General features: G+C 51.3%; 1 protein-coding gene across 1 annotated transcript in view; it reads right to left on the minus strand.

The window, feature by feature from the left end:
* Positions 1-1136: 1136 nt before the first annotated feature.
* The window catches only part of SYT17 (synaptotagmin 17), a gene marked incomplete at both ends in the record, with an annotated part of 42346 nt that continues 19539 nt past the window's right edge, over positions 1137-23943 (minus strand). Inside the window, 3 exons of the mRNA XM_080353819.1 lie at positions 1137-1333; positions 18975-19130; positions 19883-20003. Of these exons, the coding sequence (XP_080209945.1) occupies positions 1137-1333; positions 18975-19130; positions 19883-20003 (474 nt within the window). The remainder of the gene's footprint in view (positions 1334-18974; positions 19131-19882; positions 20004-23943) is intronic.

Below are 23943 nucleotides of genomic sequence, written 5' to 3' on the forward strand. Positions count from 1 at the left end.
CTCGGCTCGTTTTCCTCCCCCAGCTCCAACAGCAGTTCCCCCGTTCCTCTCTAATTGCTCCTGGTTTGTCTGCAGTGAGTAAGAACCGAGTAATCACCAACATTTCGGTTTTCCTTGTGCCGTAAACAACTGATGGAGCTCAACACACAGATGAATTCTGCTAACAAGTATCACCCCAGTCTATATGGCACAATTAAATAGAATTTTATTTTCAATAAATATACAATCTGCATCATACCAGACAATATGCTGTGAAAAAATAAAATGTACAGAAGCAACCAACAGGACAGCTTGACCGTAGCTAAGTTCATTTTGTGACCTGAAGAACTACCTGGGTTAACACACACAACACAGAAGGAGCCACTGCAGTCTGTCAGAGAATTAAAATTGTGTACTTTGGGTCTTCTTAACTGCAAAAGCCCCTGCACCAGGTTTCTTTTGCACAACACAGGTTTGAAAAGACATGAGCTGGCTTTTCCAGTAGGAATGCTATTGGGAATGTTGACTTTGCTAGATCATCACTGTATCTACTGGATGCACACAGACTGCTATCGAGAGTGGCAGGTCTCACCACTGACGGGACATCGGATCCGCTTGACACGAGGCCGCACAGCCGCATGCACACGCGCGCCCCAGCACACAAATGCACGCATATGTACTAACATGAGCGTAATTCTGTTAAAGCTAGTACACGGACAAAACTGGAGTCAGAATCGATTTCACCACAGGTTCTACCGTTTAAAAAAACATGATAGCCTAATTACCACGTTCACCAATGAGAGCACACGGGTACTTATATCTCCAAGAGGATGAGCCATGGGTTTGGACTGGAAGGACAGCGGAGGCAACTCCCAACTCTCGCACCCCCCGGCGCTTCCCGCAGCCCCTTCTGCGGGTGCAAACAGCGGAGCGGTGCCGCTGCGGCAGCAACGGCTCCGGCACAGCCACTGGTGGCCCCGGGGGGACGGCCAGGACCCGCTGGGACACAGCTGGCGGGCGGCTGAGTGCCGGCAGCTGCTTCAATCCAACGGAGCTGCTGTGGGGTGCGTGTAGGGTGTGAGGTGGGGTGTTTCAGTCGGTGGTTTGTTTTTTTCCCTCGTCCGCTTGCTTGGTCTGGCTGCTGTTAGCCCCCCACCTCATGTCACCTCCAGGGACGCCGGGGAGACGCGGTCACACTCCTCCCGGGACCGCAGGCTGTGCCACTGCTCCACGGCCGTCCGGTGCGCGTTGAGCATCCGGCGCCAGTGGTTGGACTCGGGGGCGCCCGTCGAGTACTGCCCGATCACGATCCTCCCAATGAAGTCGTTGCTGCTCTTCACGTTGTGCCCGTACACTGGGGAGAGCAGAAACAGAGACGGGTCATGGCAAAAGCATCGCTTGTCGACCCGGAGCCAAACGTCCTCCAGGGCCCCCGCGCAGCACACCGGACACCAGCGCTTCTGGCGTCAAACTCGGCACCTCGGAAATGTCAGAGACAAAATCAGAAGTTTGGAAGGAATAAGATACGCTGTACTACAGACTGAAATATGATTCAAATAAAGATACAAATCCACAGTTATCGTGGTATTTAACAGAAACAGAATCATCGAATGGGTTGGGTTGGAAGGGACCTTAAAGCTCATTAGGTGCCACGGCCCTGCCACAGGCAGGGACACCTTCCACCACAGCCCCGTCCAGCCCAGCATGGGACTAGAATTACATTGTGTAAAGAAATGACAGAAGCTCTGGCTGGGCACCGTGAAATGCCGAGAGCAGCCCCGCAGCCCGCACCTGGGGAAACCAACAAGCAGCATCTCGCACTGTGCTCCTCCAAATCAAGTGCCCACCCACGTTCCAGCGCCGGTCAACAGCCCTCCCAGCTGGACACAGGAACCACACACACCAGCTGCCGGGGGATGTTCACACAGAAACTACTTGTCATTATTATCTCTGCAGCTGCTTCTTAAAAGTCCAGGAGAGCAACTGAGGCAGAGATGTCAACCCAACACCCATCCTCTGCATCAGCCCCATCTCCCGCAACAAAGGATCGCAGACAGCAGCGAACTGTAACGCTGGGGCCATCCCAGGAAAGGCTGCACGGTCCCGCCAGACAGGGGCAACAGCGCTTGGTGTTCTGCAAACTGCAGCCCAGTTCAGCTCATTAGAGAGCTGAACAGACGTCCACACCAGCTGAAGCCAGGGCAGTGGTTAGAATAATAAAGAATTTTAAATCTCCTCAGGAAAAGGGATTTTTAAGAACAAATGCCTGCAGGGGCTCCAAATCCCCCCAGGCTTGTGCAACAAGAGCAAGTTCAAAGGTGGTGCTGGGCCTGGCTCAGAGCCCTAAGCCTGGCCTGGAGCCCTGAGCCTGGCCTGGAGCTCAGGGCAGCCCCGCCAGCAGCACCAGCTCTGCAGGGCTGCTGGAACCAGCACGGGCAGCAAAGCCTCCGGGGGGATCTGTGCTGGCAGCACCCACCGCCCGGCAGGACACGGGCTACGAGCACTGCACCTCGCTTCCAGCCGCACAGTCCCGCCCAGGACGGGCGCTTCCTCTCATCATATATCCCCCAATTAATTAGGATTACTTCAATGTGGTGCTCAGTATCTCTCTACCATCACCACACTCTGCAAAGGCTGGTTCCGAGTTATTGCACCAGTACAGGATCTTGCACCAGTACAGGATCTTGCTCCGACTCAGGTAAACTCGGTAAATGTTGCATAATCTCAAATCTTTAAGTAGTCAGACAGTGATAAAAAATTATTAGGAAAGCGGACAACCTTTCTGAATCATGAATGCCATTCATTTCAAACGTTACTTGCTAGTAAAGTGCTGTTACAAGCTAAATGAAATTGTTAGTGCCTATTGAGAGCAGACGACATTTTAGTAATATTCAAATTGTATTTGTTTTGGCCCCAAAGCAAAGCTGCACAAGGCTCCATCTCGCTTTGTACCTTCCGACAGCTCTGACACACAGTTTATGGGCAGAGATGCTTCTCCACATCAAATTACCTGGGGATAACAGTAACAGCAAGCCTTCAAACGTCCCAATCATTTCTCCAAATAATTGCACTAAAAAAAATGACATGGCAACTGAGGGCACTGGAAGCCTGCCTGCAAACCACAGTTAAAAATGAACTTGGGTCCATCTTCCCCGAAGGAAGAGCACATTGCTCCTGCCTGTCACCATCAGCCACCCGGGGTGACACCGCCACGTGCCGCCCAGAAGCGCCGCTGCCGAGGGGCCAGGCTGGTGGCGCTGGACAGGCCACCTTTGCAGGATGCGGTTGGGAATCCTAAGCCATTCATCTCCAGCTGGTACCCAGCCTGCCGGAGTTATTAATGGCTTCTCCAGCAAGGCAATGCATCACAAGTGCAGCACGGCTGTGCTGCACGTCCTGGTATGGTTTATCCAAGAGAAAACAAATATTGTGATAAAATAACACAGATGGACCCACAAACCAAATGCCTCCTTCATTTTTTTTCCTCCTTTTTAAAAAATCTTCAAGAATGAAAGAAAATTAAGCCTAATTCTGGGAGACAACATCAAGTAATTTAAACCAAGGAGTATTAAAGGCCATCAGTTAATCACAGGATAAATTAACGGTGAGGAAGTTACCCCAGGCATACCAATTCTTCAAAAATAATCCATGTCAGGATGCTAAAATGAGTAGGTGTGCTAACCAAGGGGATCTGTTATTTTACTGTTTAGCCGAGTATTTTCAATTCTTATAAAGCATCATCTTGCTAATCCCATCGTATCAGGTAATTAGCATGTTGATTCCTTTAGGGTATTAATGGCCTAATTATACAAGCATTGTTGCCTCTATCATTAACTAGTTCAGACAGCACAGAGGCAGATTTACTGCCGAAGAACAGGGAAGACATTTTCCAGGCCAACTGCGTATTCACACACAGTCGGTAAGAGGTCGCACTAGATTCAACCGCAGGTTTACAAACTCGCAGCTTCACCACACCAAAAGATGAGAGATCTTTGTGTGCCAAAAATTCAGCTTCACTCATCAGTTAAAGCCTTTAAAACTCAAGGACATGCCTTCCTTGGAGGTTAATTGCTCTGTTCCACTCTTAAAATGGCCAGTATTTGCTGAGCAAATTTGCAGATGGTTGAGGTTCCTGGAGTTGTTGCATGGACCTCACCCAGGAGAAGGTGCTGAAGTCAGTGTTATGAAAATGGGCCCTTCCCTTTGCTCACACTCAGGAGCACAGTTCTCGTGTTGCTGTCACCGGTTCTTTCCAAGAACAGCTTGGAAAGGAAAGCTGTAGGAGCCCCAGGCCCGGCGAGGCTGAGCCGCGCTGCGGGCACTCGCTGCTGGGGCTGGAGCCATTGCACTTACTGCACCACATACACTCACATCTGACACTTCACAGAATCATTTTGGTTGGAAAAGACCCTCAAGATCATGGAGTCCAACCACAACCCACCCCGGCACTGCCCCATGTCCTGAGAACCTCATGTCCGTCTGTCCAACCCTCCAGGGCTGGTGACTCCAGCACTGCCCTGGGCAGCCTGTTCCAATGCCCCACAGCCCTTTGGGGAAGAAATTGTTCCCCACATCCAACCTCAACCTCCCCTGGCGCAACTTGAGGCCGTTTCCTCTGCTCCTGGCGCTTGTTCCTGGGGAGCAGAGCCCGACCCCCCTGGCTCCAAGCTCCTTTCAGGCATTTCAGAGATCAGAAGGTCTCCCCTCAGCTCCTGTTCTCCAGCTGAACCCCCCAGGTCCCTCAGCCGCTCCATCACACTTGTGCTCCAGCCCCTCACCAGCTCCGTTCCCTTCTCTCCACTTGCTTCAGCACCTCAAGGCCCTTCTTGGAGTGAGGGGCACAAAACTGCCCCCAGGATTCGAGGTGGAGAAGCTTCAGTCTGCTCCAAAGCCCAGCAGAAGCAGCTCACATCACCCTGTTGGTACAGACCCTGGATAAACCACTCGTGTACCAACCAGGACTCCCGGGTGCTCAGGCACAATCCCAAAATGACAGCTTCTCCAGACCCAAGGCGTTCCTGGGCTGAGCTGTGCCCTGGCTGAAGGGAACGCGCTGCTGGAGCAGGACATGCGGCACAGCCATGGTGGGGCCACCAGCCCGGAGACGGGCAGGCTCTGCCAGAGCCCTCTGCTCCTCACGCTGCAGCGACCCGTGTACCACGGCCACAGACCCCCAGCAGCGCAGCCAAATCCACACCAGCTCCAGGGGAACAAAGCTGCTTCTCTTCCCTTCCAGCTGGTTCCAGCACACAGAGGTGAGGAGCCCTGTGGTCCAGCCCTCGGGACAGCAGTTGGGCGCTACGCCAGGCTCCGAGCCCCAGTTACGGTACAAGTGGACCGAGCTGCATCACCCCATGCCTGATAATCTCCTTCCAGAGTCTGAAGGGAGCTCAGAGCAGATTTCAGATTAAATCTGCTCTTGGCCACAAAGAACAGTAACTCTGTAGAGCTGCTCAGAAGCAGAAAATGAGGTAATTATCATTAGATTTTTTTTTCAGACAGACCTGGACTCTGGTTACGGACAGGTAGACACTGCTTTCCATTCAAGAAACGTATTTTCCTGCCAGAAACTACACACCTAATCTCATCATCTCTCTTCCCACCATCACAGTAATTTACACAATAGCAACATCCATTTCCAGGCCAACACAGACCAAAAAGCAATTAAGGAAGCAGAGGTCAAATCAATTCCTTCTGCAGCTGCTCTTCACCGAGGGCTGCATTTGGAAACTGAAAGATTTCTTTAAAAAAATATCTCCTTATAATGGAAATGCTGAAATATAAAAGAAAATGGGGTCCATTTATGTGCATTAAAAGGGCTGAATTCTTGAGGACAAGCAATGCAACGTACATGAAACTTTTTCACGTTATATACTTACCAAAGCATTGTTCCTAAATGACGTGGGTCCTAAACGGCCTGGGTGCTACATGAAACTTTTCCTGGGGGTGTGCAGCAGAAGAAGCAGCCAAGCGATGGCTCGTGTGCCCCATGGGTGTCCCCGAGCAGCACCCGGGGCCGCAGGGATGACACGGGGCCCTGGCTCTGGGTGCAACTGCTGCCCACACCTCCCGCGACCACAGGCACCTGGATTTGCTTTTACCTGGTCACCTATTGCTGTGTAATCTGGCACTCGCCTCTGAGACACCTGGTTGCCTGGGTGGCATCAACCCAGGAACCCGATCCAGCCAAAACCCCCTTTCCCTTCCCCTTCACCGACACTTGCAAACAAGTGCCTGTGAACAGCACAATGGCAAAGTATTCGTGATTTATCTGCAACAGTAAAATTTACGCTGGCAAATCAAATACTTACTCATCCCTTGATCGAATGTATTAGCAGCCTTGAAATGACCAGGATGGAACACTAATTCAGAAAACTTCTTTAAGCTAACTTCAAGGCTTTCAGCACCATTCCTGGGGTGGGTTAGAAAGGGGTGGTCAGTAGGTCAGAGAGGTTCTCCTGGCCCTCTGCTCTGCCCTGGGGAGACCACACCTGGAATCTTGTGTCCAGCTGTGGCCCCTCAGTTCCAGCAGGACAGGGAACTGCTGCAGAGAGTCCAGCGCAGCCACCAAGATGCTGAAGGGAGTGGAGCATCTCCCGTGTGAGGAAAGGCTGAGGGAGCTGGGGCTCTGGAGCTGGACAAGAGGACACTGAGGGGGGACTCATTCCTGGGGATTAATATGGAAAGGGGCAGTGTCAGGAGGATGGAGCCAGGCTCTGCTGGTGACAACCAGTGACAGGACAAGGGGCAATGGGTGCAAACTGGAACACAAGAGGTTCCACTGAAAGATGAGAAGAAACTTGTTCCCGGTGAGAGTGGCAGAGCCTGGCCCAGGCTGCCCAGGGGGTTGTGGAGTCTCCTTCTGTGCAGACATTCCAACCCGCCTGGACACCTTCCTGTGTAACCTCATCTGGGTGTTCCTGCTCCATGGGGGCATTGCACTGGATGAGCTTTCCAGGGCCCTTCCAACCCCTGCCACTCTGGGGTTCTGTGATTGATGTGATGGGGGAAAAGCTTTACGCAGAAGCACCTTGCTCAGTTGGGGTCACAAACCATCTGTGGCTCCTGAAATCTCTCTGCCAGACATGCTCAGCAGTTCTTCGGCGGTTATGGCCACTCTGCACCTGTGCTGCCTCAGCACCCACTGCAGCCTCTGTGCAATGGGCAGATAAATCCCAGCACAGCACAGTCGTGGGGAGCACTGGCACAAATCATTTAACTCCTCTCCAGTCACCTACAGCAGCTATCTGCAATGCAATTAAAACCATTTAACTCAGAGAGGAAAAAAGTATAACAAGCAGGAATGTGCCTCTGCTTCTCATCTGTGCTCTCATTCAGGCCAGACATCAAGCAGAACATCTTCATTCAGTTCATGCCAGTGTGCAACAAGCTTATTTACAGCACACCACCACCCGCCCTCTAACAATTTGCTCCTAAAGTTGTTTTCTGTTAAAAATCTGTTTCAAATGCAATTTAGTTGCATCTTGCGTATTTTGGAGGCCTTACAGCCCTTGGTGCAGCTCACCCTCCGACACACGTTGCACAGCACAGCAGTGCCGTGGCAGAGCATCCACCGCAGCCAGGGCATCTCGCAGCTCCTGCTCCCAGGAACCGGCTCCACGAGGAATCTTTCACCTTTCCAGAACAGGATAAAGCTATTCAATTGAAATACTAGCTAGCAAAATTCCAGCTTAATTTTTATAGCAGATCTAGGGGAGAATATGAGGTGCCTGGGTCAATCACCAGGCATTAAAGTAATTTCAAAAAATCCTACTCAGTTTTGTATACCTGCAATTGCTGTTGCCACAGCCTGTAAAAGTTTCATCTGATGCCCTTGGCCCACCACAGAATCCCAGAATGTCAGGGGCTGGAAGGGCCCTGGAAAGCTCATCCAGTGCAATCCCCACATGGAGCAGGAACACCCAGATGAGGTTACACAGGAAGGTGTCCAGGCGGGTTGGAATGTCTGCACAGAAGGAGACTCCACAACCCCCTGGGCAGCCTGGGCCAGGCTCTGACACCCTCACTGGGAACAAGTTTCTTCTCCTCTTTCAGTGGAACCTCCTGTGTTCCAGTTTGCACCCATTGCCCCTTGTCCTGTCACTGGTTGTCACCAGCAGAGCCTGGCTCCATCCTCCTGACACTCCCCCTTTACCATATTGATCCCCATGAATCAGTCACCCCTCAGTCTCCTCCAAGCTCAAGAGCCTCAGCTCCTTCACCCTCACGTGCCCCAAGGGACCAGAGCTGGGGACGGAGGTGCTGGGAAGGTCAGGCTCGTTGTTGATAAACCTTAATGAGGTTAGGCTAGGAGCTGAATAAACTCCTACACAGTAAATATTCTTAAATATTGTTACTGCATGGGCTGTGCAGCACAGGCACCCTGAGCCCTGCAGCCACACTTGCGGCCAGTGTCGTTCTGCGAGCTGCAAAACCCACACCAGAAACCTTCACCACCAGTATCCCGCTCCAGCGGCCACATCGCGCACTGCACCCAGATGTATCCTCAATTACAGCCAAAACAGGGGGAAAGGGAAAAATAAGCCAAGACAGGCTCAAAGCTGCACATGGGGAATTGAGTCCTCCCTGAGGACACAGGTGTCACCAGACCATGGGGTCTCTCTGTCAGGAACCACAGTCCTGTTGGCACTGACCCACCTGCACTGCTGTGCTTCCCTAGCTCAGCCTCAGGGCTCGGTAGGGGCTGCAGAAGTGCCCCAGCCCACGCGCTTGCACCACTCACGCCAGCAACGCTTTGCCCCCGTCCTTCGCGGGCAGAAACCAGCGCCCAGCCTTTTCTGTACAGCAGCTAATGGCTCTGAGCTATCAGGTTAAGCAGGTCTGAAAACTACTTCTGAACAGCTTGACATCAATATTAAAAAGCTGTTCAGCACGAAGAGGGTGCTGCAGGAGCAGGCAGCAGCAGGGCTAATGATGCACACTGCGAAGGTCACAGGCACAGACCAAATCCTGCCCTTTGTGCGTGGCTTGTAATATTTAGTAGAGAGGACAGAAAAGCACTGGGGAAGATGCAGTGGTTTCACATTTATGAGTTTAATCTCCATCAAGGCTCTGATGCACACGTAAAACTTGCTTCCCAGCGTCTCCTTGGTGAGGCTGCTCCCTGCAGCGTCTGCATCTGCCCAGCGCCACTTAAAGATGAGAAGAAAGTTCTTCCCGGTGAGGGTGTCAGAGCCTGGCCCAGGCTGCCCAGGGGGTTGTGGAGTCTCCTTCTGTGCAGACATTCCAACCCGCCTGGACACCTTCCTGTGTAACCTCATCTGGGTGTTCCTGCTCCATGGGAGGATTGCACTGACACAAACAGGCTCCAGCACCAAGGCCGTGCAGCACCCGCAGGCGAAGGCGGCGACGGCCGCGGGAGCCGCAGCCTCCACCGGCAGCGCTGGGCATCTCCTCTGGTGGCCACGTTGAGCAACTCCTCTGGTGGCCACGGGGCCAGGCACAGGCACCTCATCTCAGACATGGCTCCACCGCCCAGAGCTGCTGCTGCCACCGAGATTTCTTCCTCATTTGATACACAGAAAGATTATGGTCTTGTGAGACGCTGGGACAATTTCTTTCACCGCAGCATGAGCCAAACAAGACGAAATACAGACGTCAAGGGAGACATGACACTGCTTAAATTAATGGGCTTGGCAAAACGAGCAAGCACTGATGATCAGCCTGGAGAGAGGAGGGTCTGCTCCTTTCTTTAGGAGGAAAAGATTCCCCAAAAATTCCAGAGAGCGCCAGGACAAGTAGCCTCTGCCATGTCTGCAATGAGCTATGGTTATTCACTAAGTCAACCCGCCTGAAGAATCTAATTTTGCCTTCTAAGCAAGCAACAGATGGGCTCAGGAAGCACGAGCATCTTGTTGCTCTCAGCAGGATTAATAGCGCTTCACTCCTCCTCATTAAAGCAGCGAGTCTGCTGCAAAAAGCCAAATCCTCTCCTGGAGCATCTTCCCTGGGTGACCCTGAGCCCGGACGGGGCCTGTGGCACCCCAGGAACATCTCCACCTGCCCCTCACAGCCTGCCCGGCTGTCACCTGTCACCCGCCCCGGGGTGACAAACTGCACCTGTGCTGGGACCGGGCAGGATGGAGAACAACGAGGACTCATCCCCCAGCAGGTCCCGAAGACCCTGCAGCACATCCGTGGCTGGACAGGGGGGTTCTTCCAGCAGGCAGACGTGTCACCCTGTGCCCCTCTGCCACCACCCCAGAGCAGGAGATGAGATGTCCTCCTCCAGTGACAAGACAAGGGGCAATGGGGACAAACTGGAACACAGGAGGTTCCACTGAAAGATGAGAAGAAACTTGTTGGGGGTGAGGGTGTCAGAGCCTGGCCCAGGCTGCCCAGGGGTTGTGGAGTCTCCTTCTGTGCAGACATTCCAACCCGCCTGGACACCTTCCTGTGTAACCTCATCTGGGTGATCCTGCTCCATGGGGGGATTGCACTGGATGAGCTTTCCAGGGTCCTTCCAACCCCTGACATTCCGGGGTTCTGTGATTCTCTGCCACCACACCAGGGCAGGAGATGAGATGTCCTCCCAAAACCTGCTGGTCACCTCCAGCAGCCACAGGACCCGGAGCAAAGCCGCCAGGATCACTCTGCTCTCCTGAACCTGAGCGCCGACCATATGGCATCCAGTGCATAAATACATGAAGTATTTTACAACATCAGACACAAAGGCCAAATTCTGATCTAAATTAAACAGGTACAAATCCCCAGAAAATCCAGGGCTGACATCAATGTTTTTTTCCCTTCTTTCCCCTTTGGCTAAGACAGGATTACACAGGTTTAATCACAAATTAGATTCTGCTTCTGAGCTCCAGATATGTGGAATATACAGAAAGTCCAATGCTCCAGAAACACACATCTAATAGACAACAAGAAACAATTTTCTAGCAGCAAGTTGCCTAATTGTCTATCTAAGAGATGTTACAGTGCTCAACATGATAGTGCTTCAAAACAGAAACCACTTCTTCCTCCTGCATTCCAGCATGGGGAAATATCAGTTTCATTTGCCTCATATATTAGAGATTGTTTTTTCCCCGTACGTGTGTGCAAAAGACAAAGTGCCCAAATATTTTTTGTGGGGAAGAAAAAGCAATAGGAGACACAAGAGATGAGCATCTGAAGCAGCAAGTCGAAATATAGATGTGTAGTGACCCCAGACACATTGTGGTTTCCGTCCCTGCAAATGGGAACCTGAAGATGATGCTGGTCTGAAGGTCACGGTGTCGCACAGCCAGGCAAATCAAAATTCACGTGTATTTCTAGAGAAGCCTGAAGACAAAACCATTATGAGCTTTCAACCTGACTCAGCTAATTGGGGCATTTGGAAGTCAGCCTGTTAATGAAAAAAATACCACTGGAAAAGCTCGCTATCTCTGCATCCCGTCCATGGGACTCGTACAAACCTTGTGCAGTGTAGGCACGCACCGGAAGCATCACCATGTCTCCAACATTTATACCGCGAGTCTGAACACCAGAGCTGATGGGGAAAAAACAAACAGTTTTCAGGTTTGAGGAGCTTCATCCACCTTCTCCTCAACCAGGACTCAAGCCACCTGGAGGCCCAACTTTAGGACTCACGCAGGATGAATCCCAGTTAGTTTGATTTCCAGCTGTGATGGGTACGTGTGGGTCAGTGAGCTGTATTCCTTTGGCGCAGCAGTTTGTCCCTCTGCCTAACCTGGGCTCACCGGGAAGCTGGAGCTGATGAGCACCCTCAGCTTTGGCCCATCTCCAAACAGCCTTTTCCACCAGGTCAGGGCTGCTCATCCTCCCCATCTCCACCACCAGCGACTGCCCAGAAACTCTGTCACGTGCATCAAGAGCACCCCAAAATATTTCCTATGAGACATCCAAAAAATGCTCATTAGACAACATACGAAACCAAACTGGTCTGTACCAGAGCATCTCCAATATCCCCAAGAGCAAAGGGCGACTGCGGGCCAGAGCGGTGCTCACCGTTAGTGACCATTTATTCCATATATAGAAACATCCCAAACAATCCACCTCCAACAAGAAGTTGGGATTTCAAGGAAGACCCAGTTCCTCCCATCTCAAGCTGTAATGCCACAAAATGAATGTATATGCTCATACAGGCATTATTTCTTCAAAAGGAAAACGCTTCAGCAAAAGCAAACCAAACTAAACTACCCAGAACTGCACCTTTAGCAACACACAACAACATTTTTGTTTCCTCTAACAATTCAAACTTCATCAAATAGTCCTTAAATTTTCCCAAAGGCCCAGGGAAAGAGAAAATGAGCCAATAGAGGAACCAGGTATATTGTTATTGAACAGCAATCTGTTATTTTAATCAAGCACTGCCTATAACTGGAAGTTGACTGGAGCTCTCAAAGTGATCCAAGGGTCCGCATACAGGTGTTGCTACAGCACTTGGTGCACGGGGACACCTGATGGTACTGCCAGTGCCCCCTGCAGCGGCCACCGAGACCGCGGGTGTGGGCGAGCAAAGTCAGTGACGCTCCCTCAGGAACCCAAACACAAAAAGAAATCTTTAAAAAAAGGTCCCAAATCATTACAGAAAACAGAGACATGGTCCATTTTGAAAACATACTGAAGAGTGAAGAGAATCACATAAAAAAATCCCACAAACGGTTCAGAAGAGAGAGTGCCTGTGCGCTGCCTCCTCAACCCGTACTTATGATGAAGATCTCACCAGCTGTCCCACATGTACCAAGGACACCTCTCCACCGACACATGTACCGAGGACACCTCTCCACTGAAGACACCTCTCCACCAACACATGTACTGAGGACACCTCTCCACTGAGGACACCTCTCCACCGACATGCATTCTGAGGACGCCTCTCCACCGACACATGCATCGAGGACACCTCTCCACTGACATGTGTACCAAGGACACCTCTCCACTGACACGTGTACCAAGGACACCTCTCCACTGACACGTGTACCAAGGACACCTCTCCACTGACACATGTACCGAGGACACCTCTCCACCAACATGCGTTCTGAGGACACCTCTCCACTGACACGTGTACCGAGGACACCTCTCCACCAACATGCAGGCTCTGGCCCGGGCAGAGCACGCTGCCCCACTGCAGCCCCAGTCAGCTCTGGCACAGGACCGGTGTGACCGGCCCCAGCACCGCTCTCCAGCAGCCACCATCAACCTGGTGCTCAGCCCAGCTCTGGGTCAGCAGATGGCAAAGAGGCTTTCCCTCTGCACTTGCACAGACAGTACCCAGAGCACCAAAATGATTTTTCCCTCTTTGGGGACCTTGCCTGCTTCACAAGCCCTAAAGATCCTGTCATCTAAACACGTACAAGAGCTTATTTAAATGGAGAAAGACACACAGTCACCGCAGGACCTTGGGGAGATATATTTTCCCTCACTGCGAGCACTGAAGGTTGTATTTTTTATGGTAAGTGATCAAAAGATGTTAACGAGTCACCGAGATGCAGTTTGCCCTGGAGCGCCGGTGTTTTTTATTGGGCCATCTGGGCTTTACTGCAATGCAAACAGCATTACCGACAATTGTTATTACCAACATTATAATCATTAACAAAATGCCACAGTGCTCAGATTTCAGGTGTCATCTCACCTCCTTCTGCACAGGGCAGGCTTTCTGAAGGTTAGGCTGGGATTTAGAGGACAGCCTGCCCAAGATCCATCAGCAGGGAGAGCGTGGTGCCTCCAGAGGCTGCAGTCACACCCCAAACATCATTTTTGCTGCTTGAAATGACCTCAGGCAGCACCTGAGGGTCCCGTTGCTGGGGCCAAACTCCACCTTCCCCTTGTCATGGCACAAAGATAATTAACACCTCTGTTCACAGGTATAGGTGCATAGAACATGATGTCTCTTAAAGCTCACCCCATTTCTCTGCAAGAGGCAAATCCATGACCTGCTGGCACTCAAGCAGAAGATTGCGTGAAGGATGTGCTTAAAGTTGCCAAAAAAAATCCCTAAAAGTGGCAAAAATAACTACCCAAAAAAGTGCATTGATGTTACAGTATGTATCAGATAGTCATTACCTAAACAATGTGTTTGACAGAGTACATGAAAATCAACTTCTCCACTAGCTGTTGCCTCGCTCATCATCTTCTTTCTGTCAGGACATCAGACTTGTTATGAGTATCAGCTGCTTTCCTGGTTTTAGTCTCTTGCTGGGAGCAGCTGTGAACAGACGATACTTGGAGCGGTGATCCTGACCCTGGATGCCTCCTCCTGAAGAGAACATCTCCACCTGAGCTCATCCCACCTCATTTGAGGCACTGAACTGGAACACGTAAGTTAGTGACAGGTACAGTAAACATCTGAGGTAGGAACAGAGGAGAAAGCAGAAAGACAGCCTGTACAAGGAGTCCCGCACCAATGAGGAAGGAGAAGCATTTTGGTCTGCAAATTACAAGAATTTCCAGTGTTGAATCCTCCTGTGCCTAAGGATGAGGAAAGATCTAAGAACCAGCCCAAACCCTTCTCAAATCCTGGCTAGAGTCTTGAATCTGGGCAGGAACAACCCCAGGTTCCAGTATAAGTCGGGGAATGACCTGTTAGAGAGCAGCGTAGGGGAAAGGGACCTGGGGGTCCTGGGGACAGCAGGGTGACCATGAGCCAGCACCAGGCCCTTGTGGCCAGGAAGCCAATGGGACCTGGGGTGGGTTAGAAGGGGGTGGTCAGTAGGTCAGAGAGGTTCTCCTGCCCCTCTGCTCTGCCCTGGGGAGACCACACCTGGAATCTTGTGTCCAGCTGTGGCCCCTCAGTTCCAGCAGGACAGGGAACTGCTGCAGAGAGTCCAGCGCAGCCACCAAGATGCTGAAGGGAGTGGAGCATCTCCCGTGTGAGGAAAGGCTGAGGGAGCAGGGGCTCTGGAGCTGGACAAGAGGACACTGAGGGGGGACTCATTCCTGGGGATCAATATGGAAAGGGGCAGTGTCAGGAGGATGGAGCCAGGCTCTGCTGGTGACAACCAGTGACAGGACAAGGGGCAATGGGTGCAAACTGGAACACAAGAGGTTCCACTGAAAGATGAGAAGAAACTTGTTGGGGGTGAGGGTGGCAGAGCCTGGCCCAGGCTGCCCAGGGGGTTGTGGAGTCTCCTTCTGTGCAGACATTCCAACCCGCCTGGACACCTTCCTGTGTAACCTCATCTGGGTGTTCCTGCTCCATGGGGGGATTGCACTGGATGAGCTTTCCAGGGCCCTTCCAACCCTGACACTCTGGGGTTCTAACGCAGAGTTCAGCCTGTACATCCCATCTTGGAGGCACCCGCTGCCCGTCTCCTTCAGCCCTGGGCTCTGCAGGACAACGCCAGGCGAGCGGGGAACAGAACGATGCTTCACAGGAAAACACCCAACCACAGAGTTGCACACACGGCCCTTCCCAAAGTCACAGCAAAACCACTGCGGGAGCTCTTACCGTAGTGCACTGAACCCAGGCAGCTTGATTCAAGATGCGTGTGAGAAAAACACAAGTGGGAAAAAACATACTAATCTTACTTGGTGTTGGTGGTGCCAGACTGTGCGGGGCAGGGCCGCTCCCCCCGGAGCCAGGAGCCGCGGCTGGCAGGGCTGGCACCGCTCCACCGCGGCCCCTGAAGCCAAGGCTGGGGCCAAAATATGAAGCCACAATTAAGGTTCCTTTAAATTATTGAAGACATACTCACTCCTGGCTCCCATGACCGCTTTTACAGCGCTTTCTCCATTCAAAACATCGTCTGCCACCCTTCAAGCAGGATTGTTTTCCTTTTCAATTGGACTTTGACTCAACAGCAAATTTAATTAACTGACCTAATGGACCAGAGCTGTCGATTAGAAAAAATAAAAATAAAAAAAAAAAAAAAAACAACAACTCCCACAAAACAGACAACAAAAAGAACCACCCCTGCAGTAAAAATAACAAAATTAAAACAAAACCTCTGAATTAAAAAAAAAGAGAAATAAAATGTGGCTTCTGCTCCTGCACCGTCCCCAGCACAGAACCTCAGCTGAGCCGTATGCGGATGCTCATTGAGCTAAAACCTCACAGACGTGCATGAGAAGAGCCCAGTGGGGACACACTTCCACCAGCTTCTGGAGCGTCTCCATCACTCATGTGAATGCTGAACGTGTCTCAGTACTGTCACCAGCACATCCCCGGGGCCACATTAGGTCCTCATGACACATCTGGCTCCGGCTCCTCCAGCCACGGGAGGTTGTGCAGACTCTGCAACGCAACATGACCGACAGCCCTGCCTTTTATTTAACGTACTGGTTTTTATTTAACATCTCTCCTATTCATTACAGATTTCCTTCAGTGTCTCCAGTTAAACCTCTACCAAGCTCATGTCCACAAAAAGAGAACTGGGAAAACTTCTCTAGAGACAAAGAAAGACTATTTAAACTGCTGCATTTATCCAGAAGAAAACCTGAGTTACTATAGTTTCTGGTAATAACTTATGTTTCTTGTATAATTACACTTGTCATGTATTTTCTCTATCAAAAAAACTCAACAAACTAAAAGCAACCATCCTTTAGTGACAGTGTTGTGTTGTACTCTTCCCTTCTAGTTTAGGAAATAAATTGCTGGGTTCCTCTAGAAAGTGAAATAAAACATTTATATAGGTATAATAGCAAAATACAGCTATATTTTATAACAAAGTGTCTTGGTGACATGTGCTGTTTCTCTTCTTCAGTTTACAAAGAGAGATTTTATTAAATAAACCTACACAAACCACGTGCCTCAACAACAGAGCCCCGACCACAAAGGCAGCGAGTCCAACGATGCCGGCAGCAACGCCGTGACCGAGCTGGGTACCACTGAGCCCTCCATCCCAAAACAGCCACCAGAACCCGGCCCTGCTGTTCCAAAGAGCTCCATAGGCTCCTTCCAGCTTCTGAACAGCAGGAGACATTTCTGCCCTGGGATTAGTTACTGCAACATTCAAAGCAAGCAACACGTCACCTAGAGAGTGAAGCACCACATAGAAGACACGCCACTGAAATCCAACTGCATTACGTACGGTTATATATCAGCTAACTTCCCGTTGAGTTATCCGAGAATACATCCATTTGCACAGAAAATAAAATCAGACAAGCACTCATTAATGGAAATTTCATCAGCTGCAGCGTATTCCCCTCGCCCTTCTGACTGCACAGAGCTGCAACTTTGCTCGCCTTTTCTTCTGCTATTAGGAAAAGGGGAAAACAAAGGAATGAGTATTCCATGCCTGTCACAAGATCATCTCACGGAAGCTTCCAAGAACAAATTCATCATCGCACTCAGGGCGATGTGCATGCAAAGCAGTGATTACAGACTTCTTGCTGAGGAAATTTCTAGATGTGAAGGACAAAGTTGAAATTGCTCATCAGCATCATTTTTGTTATAACGTGTTTGGAAACAAACTAATGGGATGGAACGAGGCTCCTAAAACCAGCTTTGACACCTGTACGTGCCATGAAAGAAATAAAAATTAAAAATACTTCAAAATATGTTCTTTCAGATGCAGATTCTTTTCTCTTCCTCAGAAGATGGTGAGTAATGGGTGGAAAGTTGCCAAAAAACGTGTTTGAGAAGCACGGGAGCCCAGAGCGGCAGAAGAGCCTGGGTCGCAGCGCCCAGCCCCTGCGGAGCGCCTGACCCTCTCCCCATGGCAGCTGGGGGCGTCACGGCAGAGGGACACCCGCACCTCCCGAGGGGTCCCTGCAGCCCTGGGACAGCAGAAAAGACCACCGGTCACAGCGGGTCCACAGTCCCAGCTCAGCCCCACGGCTGGTGCAGCCGGGGACTCATCCGACAGCACGCCCCACTGCCAAGTTCTGCTGTTTGCACGCCCAGAGAACAAAAATAGGAGATTCAGAAATTGATTAAAATAACAGTTCCTGTCCCAGCTCAACATCTCCAGCACTGACAAAGGGACACAAAGATGCTGAAGGGTCTGGAGCATCTTTCTGATGAGGAGACACTGAGAGAGCTGGGGCTGTTGAGCTGGAGAAGAGAAGCTGAGAGGGACCTGATCAATGGATCAATATCTCAGGGTGGGTGTCAGAGGATGGACCAGACTCTGTTCAGTGGTGCCCAACGCCAGGGTGAGGGGCAACGGGCACAGACTGAAACACAGGAGGCTCCATCTGAACGTGAGGAGAAACTTGTTTGCTGGGAGGTGCCAGAGCCTGGCCCAGGCTGCCCAGAGCGGGTGTGGAGTCTCCTGCTTTGAGACATTCAAACCGCCCGGACCCACCTGTGTGATCTGCTCTGTGACCCTGCGTGAGCAGCGCTGGGGATCTACAGAGGGCCCTGCAACTCAACCAGCCTGGGATCCTGTGATATGAAATCATCACCTGGAGCTGCCAGCACTGGTGCAGGGACGCTCCACGAGTGCTCCTGCTTTGAATTCCCCTGGCCGCTCCTTTTCCCCGCGCTGATGCTGCCCTTGCTGCTCCCACAGCCCGTGGTGCCGCTTGCAGGAGTTTGCTCCGTTCCCCACAGCCCCGCGGTACCGGAGGCCCCGTGGCAGCACCCTGACCCCCCTGGGCTGGAACCCGTTCCCTGCTTGGATAGTTTCCAACAGTGTCCAACACCTACAGCTGCATCCACAGGGATGACAAATCACTTCCAGCACCATAAGTTATCTCAGCCAACATTTGGGCTCTGGGATTGTTCAATACTTCTCTCTCATTCTTCTAATTTTTTACTTTATGCCCAGCTCGTTTGCCGCTGAGAAATGCAATTAATGCCTTTTCCTCCACTGCACAAAAGCGTTCCCCATGGCGCCAATTAAGCACAGGCCCGCCAAGGTGTGCTCCAGCCAGCCCCGGCCGTCCGCTGGGCACAGCTGCTGCGAGGACACGGCGCTAATTAAACTTCCTTGGAGATCCCAGCAATGGTCACCTTGTGCAGCGTGGCTACTGGAACAGACATCACCTGGCACAGGCTCATCCGCACAACCACAGCTGCTGCTTTGTTCACCTCAGAGGCAACCACGACCGTGCCAGGTCGCTAACAGCACCACGTTTACCTGTGAACACCAGGCTGGCGTTCTCCAGTTCTTCCTGCGGAACCTTGAAGCTGAAGGACTCATTGTAGAAGGGATCTATCGTACCCCGCATGCAGGAGGTCTTCTTGGTTTTTGTCAATTTTAATCCATGGACAAGTTGAATTTTCACAAAGGGATCTGCCAAAAAACCACAAAATGCAGCCTCTGCATTACGGGCACCGTGAAGGTCGGGCACCCATCGCAGGGATGAACCACGCTGGAAAGAGCATGTGGAAAGGACAGGGACTCGCACCCCTGTGCTGCCCCCAGGGACGTGCAGTGCAGACCAAAGTCAGGCAGCTGGATTAAAAACAGTTCCTGCCAAAAACACGATTAATGACACTCTTGATAGCGGCCAAGCACACTGTTCTATTTGGCAAATGCCAACATTCTGGCAGTTGTGGTGGCTGGGAACATGGGAAAAACACCTGAGGACATACACATGAAGCAAGTACCAGGCAGCAGGCTCAGAAATGGCAGGGAGCAACACATGGACACTAGAAAAACCTCCCACCATCCCCAGAGCAGCTGGATATTGTAAATGGAACCATGTAAATGGAACCATGGCAGCCTCAGCATCCGCAAAGCACCGCCACAAACAGGCTGCCGTGCAGAACACAGCACACTGGTAATGCAGAGCTCCTGGTTTCTCCTCTCACCCTGGGTCAGAGATTTTTACTTTACATATGGCCATTTTATCTCAGGGTAAGTGTTCCAAATACTTTTTGGGTTTGTTGGCTATATACATAAAATGAATAGCCAGAGCCCTGTGTTAATAGGAACTGAGCATCCAAATCCCCCAGGTCCTCCACAAATTGCAGCATCGCTGATCTGTTTTAAAGCACATATAACCTGTGCATGAGTAATGTGAGAAATGCACTGCCCTTTACCTGAACCTTGGCTCATGTCTGTCTGAAGAAGCTGTTTTGCTCTAATGATGTCCACGTTCAGCCTTCCCGCGCTGGGTAGGTAGTTTAGTGACAACAGCAGCTCTCCCAGCTCCACTTCATTCTGCAGGGAAAAGGGAACGTGGAAATTCAGAACAGACACTGGAGGGGAAGGGAAGAGCAGCAAGAGAAACTCAGTAAATCCCATTTGTCCAAGTGCCTGAAAAATAAATTGTATTCATGTTCTAAACTGCAACCAAGAACCATCTGGTGGTATCTCACGCTGAGCAGAAACAATAATGCTATCCCCAGGTGAAGATCGTTCTTTAATTGCTGATCCTTCATCAGCTTTCCAGCAGTCCTGCAAAGAGGACCTATAAGGAAGAATGAATATAAGGTCAGTAGTTTCTACCTGCTCCATTTTGAAGGGTTCCAGGGGGTTCTGATCTCACCGACTTCACTTAATGTACAAAACACGGACCCATAGGAGAAGGCATCCTCTCTCCTTCCCAGCCCTTAAGGACCACACTGGCACTTGGATAGTTGAGGCAGGAGATGGTTAAGTGCTGGGTCCCAGGAAGGCAATTCAGAGACAGCCCCTTGGCATCCGAACCACTGTGCCCTCACTGCTCACCAGGCTGCACCACGGCCAGAGCTTCACACTGATAGAGCTGTTCAGCCATTATTTCTTTTACTTAAGGATGCTTAGAACTCATAATCGAAAAAAACAGCGCTGGAGAACTGACATCCCTGTTCCTCAGACCTTTCCCCCAGCATGACTTGGGTCTAAAAGGCTGCGATTCTCAGATGCAAAATACACCCAACGAAATAGGTCTGGAAAGCACACCAGCCAGCCTGGGCTGGGCATCGATCCATCTGCATCATTCCAGGTCCACACAGGAGTGCAGAACTGGTACTTCATCCCAAACAGCTCAAAACCAAGCCTAAATTGGATCGTCACAGCCTGTTCCCAACAGGAAAGGGAGCTGCAGAGATACTGCAATCATAACAAAAGGCTTAAATATCTCTACTGATGCCCCAAATATGAGATGACAGAAATTAGAGACTAAAGGACTGGGCAGACAATAAAGAAAAAAGCTCACAGACACAGTCAGAACCTGAACTGACCCAAAGAACCAGGCTCACCAGCACACGAGGTGCCAACCCCCGGCAAAACTACCAGCGGCTCTGGGGAAACTGAGGCTAGGGCTGCGGGAAACCCAACCAGCCCACGGCCATCCAGCTGCTAATGGAAAAGCACAATTTCCACCAAGATGCACCAGTGGGCTCGGGCTGAGCCCAGGGCAGCCCTTGGGGAAAAGCCCCGTCCCTGAGCCAGCAGTGGAACCTGCTGCTCACCCAAGGAGCCAAACGCCAAAACGAATGCCAGGTAACGGCACTGGAGTTTCCCCAAGGCCCTGCTCTCCTCTCCCACTCCTGCTGACTGCTCCTGGCGACGCGCGTAGTGCGCGGGAGCAGGCGGCAGCCTCCGAAAGCCCTGCACCCCCAATGACACCTCAAACCATTTATTTCAGTTCTTTTTTTTTGTTTTGGCTTTTCAATGCAATAATAGGCTGCCCAATTTCACATCAAAGGTCTCTGCGCTTCAGAAGCTGGCAAAGCAACCCCTCTGCGTTTAGCCCTGCACATTAAGGAGCAGAGGACGAGGAAAGCGCTGTGCGGGGAGCAGGGCGAAGGCTGCAAGGACAGCAGCATCCTGACCCAGTCCCGGGGAAAGCGCCTGGATCCACATCACAGACCCCACAGCAAACCCACCCACCCTTCTCACTCACTCTGCTGCTCAGAGCCAGCCCAGAGCCCACCCACAGCACCCACCCCACCTCCCACCCCACATCCTCCAGCCCCTCGACCCCGTGAGAATCCCAGAGTGTTAGGGGTCGAAGGGCCCTGGAAAGCTCATCCAGTGCAATCCCCCCATGGAGCAGGAACACCCAGATGAGGTTACACAGGAAGGTGTCCAGGCGGGTTGGAATGTCTGCACAGAAGGAGACTCCACAACCCCCTGGGCAGCCTGGGCCAGGCTCTGACACCCTCACCCCAAACAAGTTTCTTCTCATCTTTCAGTGGAACCTCCTGTGTTCCAGTTTGCACCTATTGTCCCTTGTCCTGTCACCTGTTGTCACCCAGAAGAGCCTAGCTCCATCCTCCTGACACTCTCCCTTTCCATATTGATCCCCAGGAATGAGTCACCCCTCAGTGTCCTCTTGTCCGGCTCCAGAGCCCCAGCTCCCTCAGCCTTTCCTCACACGGGAGATGCTCCACTCCCTTCAGCATCTTGGTGGCTGCGCTGGACTCTCTCCAGCAGTTCCCTGTCCTGCTGGAACTGAGGGGCACAACTGAACACAATATTCCAGGTGTGGTCTCCCCAGGGCAGAGCAGAGGGGCAGGAGAACCTCTCTGACCTACTGAGGTCTGTGATGGCAGCACAGCTTCCAGTGTCAGCCACTCCTCCCAGCTTGGTGTCATCAGCAAACTTGCTGACAGTCACTCTACTCCCTCATCCAAATCGTTGATGAATATATTGAATAACACCGGCCCCAGTGCTGCCCCATGAGGCACTGCACTGGATACAGGCCTCCAGGAAAACAAAACAAACCACAGCTGATATCTCACTCCAGGCTCCTTTTGCCTCAACATCTCTCTGGCGATGTGCAGCAGTGTATGACAACACAGCGTACGCAGTCACATCCACCACGTGCACTTTCTGCCATTCCTACACCATTTTTGCTTCACCAAGCAAGCAGCCCTCTCCTGCCAGCCTCTGCCAACTCTCACACCACCGTTCTCTTCAATATGTATTAAGTTCCTTCCATGAGAAAGCTGTTCCCCTACACAAAGCTGACCCAACATGCACACACACGTGACACTCACAAATTTTCCAAGGCCAAGCCAGACCTACACACACTGTTGTGCCCAACGATGTGCGCAACATAAGAATCTAAGAGAGTCTCACGCTCAAGGTGATTTGTCATCTCTCTAATTTAAACTATCACCTTTGGCTTGATTTTCCCCAAAACTGCTCCTCTCCGGTCTGCGTCTGGAGCAGTCTGAAGACACGTTTATCACCAAGAACAGTTGGTGACTTCCACATCTGTCACCAGGACAGTAAGGAAGCATCACAGCACCCACAGTGCCACCCACAGTGGGGTCCACCCGAGGCACCCCTCAAGCCCAGCTCATTTTTATAACATATCAGCTACATTTTTACGTATCCAGTTCTGTTTCCACTTGCATTCACCGCTGCGTCGGGTTACATGCAGGCTTTAATTCCTAGAAATTCAGGTACATTTGGAGAGCACAAATTAGGAAACTAATTAGTGTTGCTATTACTTGCTGGGAAAAGACAACCAAACAGCTCTGGCTGCAAATACCAAACTCCTGGCACAGCTGGGAGGCAGGTTGGCAGTGGACATGGATTAGGACCTTTCAAGTCACCTCAAGCTTAGAGTGCTGAAAATCCACATTAAGATTTGGGGTAATTACTTCCGGATCCACCTGTTAGTGGAACCTGTTGACCTTCTTCAAGACGTGCAGGAACCAAGGGGCTTCCCTGGGCCTGGGAAGCTCGGTGAAGCTCAGCAAGGGAAGGGAGATGTCCACACTTCCGACACATTGACATTCATGTTCCATTTTTAAAAAGCCGCTCCACGTTGCACATCGACAACATCAGATGGGTATGTAAGACATCGCTGATGCACAGGCAGGAGAACCAGGCATCCGCCCCCCAGCCCATAGCCCCATGAAGAGCTGCTCTAATGCAACCATCACACTGCTGCCTGACCCACCAGCCTGCGAAAGGAAAAGCTAAATCCCCGGCTTTCCGTAGGGTCTAACCTAACCTAATACTGCCACCTCCAGAAAGATCCATTTACCTATCTGGGCCTACATTTGTGTAAGGTGAGATATAAAATGCTGTACTCTAAGTGTGATCCACTGAAATCAGAAGACAGACTACCACCAGCTCTAATGAGGCCCAGATCAGGCTTAATTTCCCAAATCTCAGTAGCACTTTCTGCCCCTTAACACTTTTCAGGCTTGCGCGG

Source organism: Nesoenas mayeri (assembly GCF_963082525.1).
Source record: "Nesoenas mayeri genome assembly, chromosome: 15".
NCBI lineage: Eukaryota > Metazoa > Chordata > Aves > Columbiformes > Columbidae > Nesoenas > Nesoenas mayeri.